Source organism: Oculina patagonica, chromosome 10 (assembly GCF_052425735.1).
Source record: "Oculina patagonica isolate OP01 chromosome 10, crgOcupat, whole genome shotgun sequence".
NCBI classification, from domain to species: domain Eukaryota; kingdom Metazoa; phylum Cnidaria; class Anthozoa; order Scleractinia; family Oculinidae; genus Oculina; species Oculina patagonica.
This window is the reverse complement of record NC_135767.1, coordinates 9,740,221-9,752,795: the sequence shown is the minus strand read 5'-3', so window position 1 is coordinate 9,752,795 and position 12,575 is coordinate 9,740,221. Positions and strand designations below refer to the sequence as shown.

At 37.9% G+C, this 12,575-nt stretch overlaps 1 protein-coding gene across 1 annotated transcript in view; it reads left to right on the top strand.

Annotated features, from left to right (window-relative positions):
- The window catches only part of LOC144667102 (protein polybromo-1-like), a 68,438-nt gene that overhangs the window by 44,779 nt on the left and 11,084 nt on the right, over window positions 1–12,575 (top strand). Inside the window, 7 exon segments of the mRNA XM_078528480.1 lie at window positions 203–291; window positions 1,123–1,189; window positions 4,874–4,945; window positions 5,396–5,497; window positions 9,848–9,922; window positions 10,114–10,272; window positions 11,621–11,708. Of these exon segments, the coding sequence (XP_078384606.1) occupies window positions 203–291; window positions 1,123–1,189; window positions 4,874–4,945; window positions 5,396–5,497; window positions 9,848–9,922; window positions 10,114–10,272; window positions 11,621–11,708 (652 nt within the window).

The following is a 12,575-nucleotide window of genomic DNA, read 5'->3' as shown; positions in this document are numbered from 1 at the left end:
ATTAAAGTGGCTTTATGCACACTGAACATCATTATTTCTTCAGTTGTTCATCAACACAGTAAACCACTTGGAGAGTTGGTAGCACTGTTAAAAACTTGTCAGTACAATTATTACAAACCAAGTCAGATGATTTACAAGCTCAGATACATGTTATACTGCCTAAAAAAAAATTACATTAATTTTGCATTGTTACATGTTATAGGTGCCAGTGAGTGATGACGCATGTGAACTAGAGCTGTCTTACAAAGATATTCAAATACATGTTGGAGATTTTGTGTTTATAGAACCAAGGTGATTTAACTTCTAAGCATGTAAAAGTCCTGTTTGATTTGTATGTCATATGAACAGCTTACTTTTACATTGTAAAAAAAAAAAGAATATGTTGAGTGGTATGTTTTGTTAAGTAGCTCCAAATTGCATTGGTTTAGTTTGCAAAGGTGCATTTTGTGATGCTGTCTATTGAAATTTTATTAGAAGTCCTTTACTTCTTATTGCCTTAACAAATTATGATAATGGGTAAGAAGTATATTAAATCTTAAACATCCAGAATGCAATCTTTTTAAATTAAAGAACACAACACAGCACACTGACCACAAGGCCACAACACCTTCTTACCTGTAACACAATTAATTACTATCAGAAACCCATAAGGGTTGAAACGTGTAACTCCCTATGATTCGCATTGTACAAAGCGTTTGCACATTCGTTTACTCGAAGTACCATATTTGGATTAAATTCACAGCGCGCGCTAGCTCGCGCTCGATGGCGTAATCTTGTTTTTGAACAAGCTTGGTTGAATAGAGTTAAATTGAGTTAAATTTTCCTGTTTCATCTTCATGAAGTAGTCTGGAGAACTTCGCTTAGATTCACTTAATGAATTTCTTTAGTCTCTGTAAGAAATTTACGACGTTTAGGTCAAAATTCAACAACTTACTGCAAAACCAAAAATTATGTTGCGTGTGTCATCACGTGTATAAAGCATTCGCGTACAATTCTTCATGTTTCCAAATATGGTACTTAGCAAAATGAATATTCAAACGCTGTGCGCGTGTGTTACACATTTCAACCCTTATGGGTTTCTGTTACTATATTTTATGATATAATTTTTTGTTCACCTTTAAGGGAAGAAAAACTCCAGCCACATATTGTATCTGTTGAAAAACTTTACAAGGATAGCAATGGAGAACAGGTGAGATATGAATAAAAGACATTTGCACAACAAACCAAATTTAGAAGTGTGTGCACCTGAAAAAAGAAACCTGGATGGTGTGAGCAAATGTTGTTTCAAAGTGTATACTGTTAGTGAAATTTCCCAGGAACAACCTCTGGCACTTATGCCTCCTCAGTCCTCTCACAGGTGTCGTGCATGGCCCTGTCACATGACTAGCAAACAAATTAATTTAAGGAAGTGGTATGTACACAAAATGGGTGTTTATAGTTTCATGTGAGATTTAGAAATTTTTTTTTGTGATTAGCCCTCCAAGTGTAGAAGCTTAAATGTTGGGAAAAAAAGGTTTTAGAAAGAATGAGCCCCCCCCCCGGGGGGGGTACTCCAAAAGTTTTATACGGGGAGGCTACGCCCCAAGTTCTAACCCCTTACCCTTTTATATACCATTTTTGACAGAAATTGTACCCCTTTTGTATACCTTTAACTGAAAAAAGGTTTCCCTTTCATATACCTAAGAGACATGGCGTGGACTTAAAATAGCATGTTTTCTTGTCATTTTTATGTAACGCTTAATAAATTAAAATAATACAGCCATAAATTGCGTCTGTTCGAAATATTTTAATTTAAGGCCCTTTTAAATAGCCAAATGACAGATTTCCATACCCTTTCATATACTTAAACTCATGAAATACCTACCCTTTTATATACCTGAAGCCTGAAAAAGGTACCCCTTTCGGGCGGAGCCTCCCCGTATAGGCCGTTATATGGAGTACCCCCCCGGCAATGAGCCTTGAGCTTCATCGAGGACAGAAAAGTTCTTGTCAAAATTTTCTCCAGTATTAAAATTTATGCCCCAAACTAGAAAGGAATGTTACTTGCCATTTAAAACCAGAAGCTCGGAAAAGCTTAAACTTTGACTGCCTTTTTGCTAAAATAAAATAGACTAACTGCTTTTTTGCTTATTGACTGTTGTTGTGAGAAATGTTACAAACATCATCAATATTTTGTTCTTTAACACCAGGAGAAATCACCAATAATATAAATATAAATAATTATTGTTTATATTTTGTATACATTTTGTATTAGCCCACTTCACTTCATTTTATCCTTGTGCATTGACAGCCATAAATGCTGATTTTAGGAGCTTACACTGTATGTTGACACTATACCAATTATATTATTTTGACAACACAGAAGATCCTTACCCTTTCTTAGTTCAAAGAATACTGGGACTGAGTTTGCAAATTGTTGTGACCAGCAAACAAGCACCAGCGCAGTTCGCTGGGAGCAACTCTAATGTTAGTGAGGAAAGATTTCTTTGACGCTGACTAGCGATTCCATTATATACTCCTAAAATTTGCGGGCGCTTGTATTGTTCTCGAGCTATATTTGGCATTTAGCACATGAACAAATGTTCCTGCTCATATGGTTTTAATTAAATTAATCCATATTTGGTGCATCGAAACATGCGTTCAATAATTCCATTTTCCTTATTTGGCGTGCTCGTACGTGCCCGTGTTTTCACAATGTCAACATGTTTTCACATCGCTCATGAATTTTCTGAGCGGTTAGTGTGAAACGAAGACTAAAATGCAGATTGAGGGTAAAATGAAGACTGCAGACCGGGAGAAAAATGCAGACATAGGGTAAAGTAACGAAATACGAGTCACAAAGCCTTCCACCGACTCCAAAGTTCGAAGAAATGTATGTCAGATTACGTTTCGCATGAGCGAACACGTGAATGGACTGGCAGTATTAAAATGTTTATATGCCAACACAAAATGTGTTCAATTTTTTACTTTTATTACGGACTTGACCTTGTGAGACTTCAAGTCTTCGTCACCAGTAAACTGGATGAAACTGAACGGTAAACAGTCCTTTCAGCTGTTTCAGGCTGTGCCCTTTCGGAAATTATTTTTTTACGCACACGAACTCATTGAAACTCAAGTCATTTGTTTATCGCTCCTTGTGTTGCAGCCGTTTGTGTCAAGAAATCCTCGATCGTCTGCAATTCGCAATGCAAGCAAGCAAGTTAACCGCTCGCTATAAACATAAAAGTGTTGTACCTTTTTATTTTTTAAGCGAAGACGGGTAGCTGATGACATCATCGCTTTATGCAGGGAGCCGACCAGCAGGATCTTTTTGTCCTTTTGTCTTTTTGTCGTTTTTGCGCGACCGAACAGAAATCAAGTTTAACTTAACAAGAAATCGCCGCGTAGAACTGAAAATCAAAATACTCCCGTGCAGTCAGAATGGAACACCACAATGTATAAACGAAAGAGACTAAATTTTATATGATGGCATCTATTAGATTTAGTAGACAGAAATTTCAAATTCTTATAAAATACAGGGCCACTGTGAGCAAGAGACCGTTTGACCTTTCTCGCAGCTGAAAAGCTAGCTCCCGCGTATCGTGTGTCATTTATCGGAAGTCACACGCTACAATATAATGCAATCTACTGTTGTTCAATTGAGCAAATCTACGAAGAAAATGTATTATTATCGCTTTATGCAGGCAGCCGACCGGCAGGATATTTTTGTCTTTTTGTCCTTTTCGCGCAATCAAACAATAAACAAGTTAACTAAACAACAAATTGCCGCGTAGAACTCAAAAGCAAAATACTCCCATGCAGTCAGAATGGAACACCACAATGTATAAACGAAAGAGACTAAATTTTATATGATGGCATCTACAAGATTCAGTAGACAGAAATTTCTAATTCTATAAAATACAGGGCCGCTGTGAGCAAGAGACCATTTGACACACTACAATATAACGCAATCTACTGTTGTTCAATTGAGCAAATCTGCGAAGAAAATGTATTATTAACTTTGCATCCTTGGCCTGTGCATTCATAACTACTGTATTTATTTGAATTCCATCAGATCCTAACTATGCTATTTAGGCAATCACCAACATTGGTTCTTAGGTTTAAAAAATGTACACTACAATTAGATAGATAGACTGATAACAGTCTATCACGCACAAGGTGTCGGCTACTTTTATTGATGTTGAGTTTTTGACAAATTCAAAATTATGTTAGACCCTTTGTTAAACGTCATCGCTTCTGCATGCACTGCATGCCGTTTATATATATAGTGTTTTATTACAACGGTTAGCGAAGCAAAGCCATTATTTATAACTTTACTGCGGAAGCGTTTAATCTGCGCCAGTTAAAAACACTAGAAAGAGCTGTTGCGGTGGAGTAATTTGATCGCTGAACGTGACCTTGCTGTGTCGGCATGGTATAAAAGAGAATTATTTTTCTAAATTATCCTTTTAAATGAGTTAAATCGGGTTTTCAAACGTATCAAAAAAGGTTAATTTGATAGCTTTTGATCAAATTATCTATTTTGTATGACATTTATCACCAGTTCATTTTCATGATAGCTCATGAGAAGCGTTGTCTGGTGTACATTTCTTCGAAATTTGGAGCAGCTAGCCGGCAGGGAAAAATGGCGTTGTGACTCATATTTCGTTACTTTACCCATCTGTCTGTATTTTACCCCTGGTCTGCAGTCTGCATTTTACACTGACCGGATTGAAAAACAATAATTCACATAAAACATAACTCATTTCTAGAATTCACATTCCTGTAGTTTCATATACACATGATCGCACTACTTAACGTATCGTTATTACTAGTTTTAATCTTACTAAGCAGTCAGCTGCTTCACATTTTACATTTATTCTCTTGTCGTCAGTGGCTCTTTGGGAGTTGGTTTTATCGGCCTGAGGAAACTTTTCATACCGCCACACGGAAGTTCTTGGAAAAGGTAATAACACTGCCTGGTGTCTGTCTTGGCAACACTTCTATGATTGTCATTTGAAATGTGGACACTGGAAAACATGTAAATACTGTAAATCCTTGCCAGAATTTTAAATGCTTATTTGAAATTTAGAATTGTTAAGTCGGTGGGAGATAACATTTGCATGAAACATGTATTAATTTTCAAAGCTGGCTTGTACAGCTCTGGGAGACGTACAGTACCATCTTGATTTCTGGCATCTCCAGGGGAAACAAAAATTGCTTCGAAAAAAAAATGGAGAGGTTTGAGAAAATTTGGATTCTTCTGTACACTTGGTATTTGTCAATTGTGTTTACAAAAAATTAATGTCAAATTGATTTTGATTTCTGATAAATATATGTTTATTCCCAGGCCAAATTCTTTGGTAACACTGTGCAGTGTGTTAACCAGTGTATACCTGTAACTTCTTTCTTATAGGAAGTGTTTAAAAGTGATTACTGCTGTTCTTCAAATCTGAAGCAAGTTTTAGGAAAATGCTATGTCATGTTTGTTAAGGACTACTTCAAGCAGAAACCTGAGGTATGAGATCTTCTTTGCTGTTCAGGTCACGTGTAGACATTCTCTTTGTGATGCTCATAATGTAGTCTCTTCTAACAACTTGTGTCACCAGTAACACTTCAAAAACTTAAAAGACATAATCAATACTTGCACAAATGAAAGTACCGGTAATTATAAGACTGATTTAGCAACAGACCGGGGACGTCCTTTCACGACGGGAGAGCGCGGGGAATGTATGAAAAGTTGGTCACCCAGCAGGGTAGCTCGGTTGGTTGGGTAACTTGGCCACTCTCCCTCCATGAAAACAGGCCCTTGGTAGTTGCTAGCCTTTGGTAAATTAATTAATATACATGTCACGTTGCATCCATTAAGAGAATGTTATAAAAAGGCACAATCTTAAAGAATTCTGGAAAAAAACATGGCAGTAGTAACTTTTATCAATTCCTGATGTACATTTAGTAGCCATTTCAAACAAAATTTTAAACAGATCTGGTATTTCACAATGCATTAAAAATATGATGCCTGAAAATTAATACCATAACAACTGGCAAATGTTTCTTTATGGAATTACAACTCAATCTTGGTCATTCTAAATAAAAATTAAAACAGTGATTTGTCATTGGCATACCAATGCAAAAAGTTAATATCCTAGCACTTCATGTTTGCCCTGAAATGTGTTCACGCTATTACTTCCATTAACAATAATTATTATTGTTATGAATTCTGTTTGCTGGCCACATGCGGAATAGGTCATACTTTTTATCCATGCTCAAAACAACACAAAGAAATGCTGTGACATAGCTACAAACATAAAAAAAATCCAACTTATAGAATTACCTAAAGTAATCCGCTAGAGAAGGTGGCTGAATGTCAAACTTTTCAGAAGCAATATTGCCATAAAGGCAGGATTTGGCATTCTCTAGCAGGGTACAAACAATGTAAAATTTTCCAACTGCACTTGCATTTACTTTAAGCTGGCTTTTAAAATCCATAAACTTGAAATAAATAGTAATGTTACCCAACAACCACTTGACTGCCACTCTGACTTCACTCATGGCATGGTTGTATTGTTCCATTTGTGGGGTGAGATGGAGGTTCCTGAATGGGGCCTGAAAGGTGGACACCAAGAGGATACGCAGGATCCCCATAAAGGCAGAGAGGCTCACCATTATAAAATGCAACTCTACGCAATTCATTGAGAACTCCAGTTTGCTGCAGCATTGTGCTATCATGTCGCTTCCCCTCAAAGGGGCCATGCAGATTGGCAATCAAACCATTTGGAATGACAACACTTTGAAATTTGATGCCTTGCATCCGCTTATGTCCATTGTACATAACCCTTTGGTTTTCCTGTGGCCTTGCAATGCCACTCACAGTACCGTCAATAAAACCGAAGCAGTTATTTAAAGGAGCACCCTGCTGGTGTACAGCAACTGCATATCTGTGAAGCTGGTCAGGTTGCAAGAAAAACTGATCCTAGCTACGTAAACATTGATGATGATTGCTGTAAATGTGATCTACAACACTGTTAAAAATTAAACAGAGCTCTGTTGGATTTCTCCCAAACCGGGGCACCATGTCCGTATAGCGACAAGGATAAGCCAATCTCTATAACAAAATGCACAGTCCCTCCATGCCACCACAAACTGTTCACTGTTCACAAACTTTTTTTTTCGGGTATGCCAAGACATGTAAGCAACTCTTCCAAATCTTGTTTTTCGAAACAAAGCTCATCACTGCACTCGACATCAGACCATAAATCCAAGTCAAATTTTCTGAAGTTCCAGTATGGAAAAATAGGCTTTGACGCATAGAGAAGAACAAATTCATCATCATCAGTTATATCGTATGCGTTAGCCGTCACTAAAGCATTGCGTACCGCACTTAAGCCACGGCCAGCCATAACTTGAGAAAAAAAATTTCTGACAACTAAAATAGTTGCGACATTGATCACGAAACGTGTGAAACTCAACGCGCCGGCGTCCTCGACCCAGTTTCACGCGGGCATTTTTTAATGCGCGCACCGTCGTGAAATGACGTCCCCGTTCTGTTGCTAAATCAGTCTATTATTGCCAACAGCAAATAGTCCTGGGGGGACTCCCATATGAAAGGGGCGGCTGTATTTGTAATTGCCAACTTCACAACATAAAGACACTCAGTGGAGAAGCCTAACTTCAGCTTTCCATTTGTCTAAAGCAGTTAGCAGTGGACTGAGAGACAGTCAAACTTCTCTGTAATAAGAACATTCCTATTACAGGCAGGTCTCTACTTCCACCGAAATCCACACATTTTCTTCTTCAATGACATCAAAATGGGCAAAGAATACTATTAATTACTCTACCTAGACCATGCATCTGTAATTTTTGTGTTTTGCTGCAGCCGCAATGGCTGCAAGCAAAACACATTGAGAGCTGAAGTTTGTGCCGTAAGTGCCGTAAGGTGTAAGTGCCGTAACAGAGGAGAAATCTGAACTACCGATGTCAATCAAATCCATGAACAAACAAAATCGAAACCAATGAACCGTAGCGCTGATCGCATTCGAAGTTACGGGCCAAAGTATTCGAACGCAAACCACGTTGGACACGTTGGAAAACAGAAAACCGATTTAAAAGTATATCGCATTGGGAAAGAAAACAAACTGTGGCGCGACCACTCCAGTTTTATGAGAAAATTATTCTGCAGTTTTCATCATTTACGAAAAGAGCGAAGACTTGGAACCTCGCCGAAGGTCATAAATATTTTCTCCAAAGGACCGGTTAGTGCACAGTTTGTAAACTTTCGCTTTGAAAATAAACTTACCCTCACCTTGTCTACACTGTCTACAGCATACTAGTACTGTATTAACTCTGAACTTCATATTTTAAAATAAAATGTATGAACGTGTAACTTGTCACACAAAGACAGCTGGAAAGGAATATACCATGCTGGTAGGCTGCACCGCTAATTGTAGCTGTATTCGAGCTATATAAAAGACAGCTAGAAACGAATTAATACTAGTAACATCACAATGGGAAAGAAACTTATTCAGTGGTTCACACCGTCGAAAACAAAGAAATATTAAAGGAAGTTCTCATTCACCAGATTCACTGCATCAGATGCAACATTCGTCAGTTCGTGTTTAAATGCGTGGCGACCAGTTTGTTTACTAGTTATTAAAAAATAATACGGTCTTCATTTAATAAACAGTTCATCCTTAAATTTCAGCTTTTCTACGACTGACAGGTAGGTACTATAGTATAAGCCCCGCTAAAATAGCTGGAAAGGGAAAGTTTTTTGAAAAATGAATTTTTGACTGCCAGACGCGCTGGCGCCACATGTTTATTTTGTGAAGATTAATTAAACGCCGTGAAAAATAGAATTTGATGTCCAGCGAGCCACTGCATCTTCGGCTACGCAGTCCTCAGTGAATCCTCCAACTTCACAAATTTCTAAAACTTTAAGAAAACGAACTTTCGCAGAATCAAAAATTGGTCCTTATCGATCTTCCGATCTTGTTGTGAAGACACTGAAATTCGACGAGTGTTCATGCGTGAAGGGATGACTGACGAATGATAATAATTATTTGTAAACTTTCGCTTTCAAAATGAACTTTGCGTTACGTTCAAAGCCGTCTTTCTGTTGTTGTACGCCGGTGCGCGTGCGATTATTTATAATTTCTGAATTTTGATCAGTAAAATTATCAGGATTGAATTAACACAAAGTGACTACAATATAGTGCAATTATTAACCTGCACACAAGTGACAGACAATAAAAGACGTTGGATTTCAATCTCGACTCACTTGTCTTTCATCAACATGTTCCCTAAGACTTTGCTCTAGCAGCAAAACACATGGACCCATTGGGGCCCTATTTTTAAATACTGTGATTATATTTAAATACCGGTAATGTAGAGTCGCGCATTCAAATTCAGAAAATGTAAGCATGCATGCATGCGCCATAATCCAATAGTGCAGGTTGGTAGTGTGAGCAAATCGCTCTGCCCAGAAATTCTTTTCTCTGTGAGTGTTTAATGTTCACTAACAATGTTATAAAACAATTGTTTCATGCTTTTGCTGTGCACTATCGAGTTATGGTAGTGCACACTAAAGCATTAACCAACTGCTAAACAGATATTGTATTGACATTGCTTCAATGATTAATATATACCAGAATTTATGTGTGGGAACTTAAATTTGCTGCATGAACAAGCCTATATATTACAGTCACTGAATCCCTTTGAAATGACACCATGCCTGCAAGTGTCTAATATAGCCGGCACTTCTCTGATATGAGCATTCTGGTCTGCCTCTTCTGCTTGTCCTAGCTAGAGAGTTTCAACTGTAAGGTGACTGTGAATTGTTTTATTCTTATCTTTGTTGTATCCTATCCAGAACTTTAAAGATGAAGATGTGTTTGTATGTGAATCGAGGTACAATGTCAAAACAAAGTCATTCAAGAAGATAAAGGTAAATTTTTCTGTCACGGTAGTGTTTCGTTAGAATGAATCAGTAATAAAGCTTTCCTTTAGAAAACAACAACATCCTTCCTATGTTTGGGTGTAGCTTTTTTCACCTTTCTCTTAGATTTTGTACATTCATAAGTGTCATGTTTGACTATAGAAGTAAGGAAGATAATAAATTACATTTTTATGTCTAAGGTGTGGTCTGTACCTCCATCAAATGTCAGTCATGTGACAAGAGAGGAACTGTTCCAGCCCAGACGTGTTCCATCTGTTTTTATTAACAATACAGACAACAGGGCTCAACCAATGCAGATTAGTGAAGTGCAAGGTTCAGTTCATGAAGAAGTAAAGAAGGCAAGAAAATCATATCCTGTAATACTGTTATGTTCCAAAAGTAATGACCCCTTTTACATTTGGATTTAGGAGCCTTTCCTTTTGCTATTTGCAGAAGGGTATGGCATTGGGTAGGTCACTACTTTTGGTAATTAAAATGTGTGCCATATGTGGACCAATTCACTGTAATAAATAATTATAGATGTTTTGATCAGAACTTTATTGATTTAATCAGTCTTTGGCCTGCAATTATATATCCTTGCACGGAATATCGCCTGATAGTTGGCCAACATTTCAATAACAACAAAATATTTTACTGTGGTTATGCAGCGCTTTCTTTGTTTTTGGATGAATCTTGGCAACCTAATGATACAGCAAAGCTGATACTATGTGAAAGTAGACTGTGCGAGACACCAACACATCTGTGTCAACTCTTGAGCTAACATCACAGTTACAACCCTACTTTATCGGTTCTAGTCGTGTTGTTGTCTCACAAAGCCTATTGTCACGCACTATCAGCCTTGCTGCATTGTTTGTTATGTAAACCCTAACTAAGCTTTATGTCCGATTCAAATAAAACAATCCACAGGGCTGCAAATAACAGTCGCTCATCAGACATTGGCCGACCAAAATTTGCTCATGTCCGACGAAATCCCCAGTGTGGTTGGTTGGAAATACAGTGTAATGTTCAAACAATTTTTTGATCATAAATCATTAATTTTTACGGCAACAATGAATAAAAATCTGTCCGACGACATTTTTGTTTTGTCCTACCAAGATGTCTCAGTAGGATATATGTCCTTCTAAGTGAAAAAAAAATTTACAACCCTGATCCATGTTGTATATTTGTTGTACTGTGTATGGCAGAGTTGAACTGTGTAAATCGACCTGACATGTAAGTTGTCATTTGTAAACATGTGGCTGCAGAAGAGAAAAGAAAGAACTTAGAGTCTCTTCCCTGGAACCAATACATGTCATGTGGTACAGTTCACACTGTTGTAAATAATTATTTACTACAAAATTTGATGATTTCGACATTGCTGATCCTAGCAGTATGCAGGACGCGTGTCACTTATCAACCTAGTAAATGGCCTAGCTCACAGAGAGTCTCACTTAGCTCAGTTGGTGTGAGCGCCCAACCGGTATCTGGGAGGCCATGGGTTCGATTCCCGTCGGGGACTCAGATTTTTTTCTTTGTCCCACGCTCGTGTCATGTAGAATAATTTCTTCACAGTTCACACTGTTCATTCTAAACACCGTCCTTCTTGTGTTTTATTCTTCAGTGGAACCTTTATGTATTGTCATTGAAGACAATGCCTTTTTAATAGCTTGATAGAAATACCGGTATGTAATCTGTTTTCTTTCTTAGAATGTGGTTTTGGAGTCTCCCCAAAATGCTGAGGAGGGATGTGTATATTACGAACAGTTTTGTGTCAGAGATGCCCCTTATAAGCTTGGTAAGTAGTTTGTTAAAGGTTTGTCGCTGACTGTGTTTTTGATGTTATTTTTCCAAGACGTTTCGGCTATTGCTTAAGACTTCATCAGTTTAAAATCAAAGCTTTCACATGCGATTTTAAAAAAGGCAACACGTTAGTGTGCGTTTTAAAAATAACGTGTAAAAGTTTGAAACAAAAGAGCGTAGGGCGAAACTCATGCGCGTGACAAGGACTTGTAAACCTCTGGGATAACAGCATGGTCGTTCCCAGAGTGCGGATCCTTAATGGACAACCAGGCTTCCAAAAAGAGTCGCTTGTGGTAATTTGGCTCATGTCCAACTACATTGGCGGCATTAAAATCCATGTAGTGATTATTTTCATGTACATGACAGGAGATCTTTGAGTCATGGTTATAGCTGACCTTGTAATGAAGGAGATTGAAGAAGTTGCATTCACCACAGCTCGTCACCCTCCTAAGTGGTGGTTCTGCTATGTGGATGATAGTCATGCATGCCTCAGAAAGGAACATTGTAAACAAGTTCCATCAACATCTAAACTCCATGAATCCCAGGACACCACGGAGCAGGGACTACCCTTTGTGGATACTATCACAACAAGGAGTGGCACACGAATTGAAGTGAATGTCTACAGGAAGTCAACACATACAGGCCTATACCTTAACTTCAATTCTCATCACCCTGTGTGTCACAAGAGATCTGTAGTTTGCACGCTGCTACGAAGGGCAAAGAACATTCCTTTAACACAAAAAGGGAAACGAAAAGAGACAAAACAAGTGAAGTCGGTGTTGCGCGAGAACAAACTATCCACTATCTTTTATTAACAAGTGCGAGAGATCACTGTCAAAACCACCAGCAGATTTACCAACTA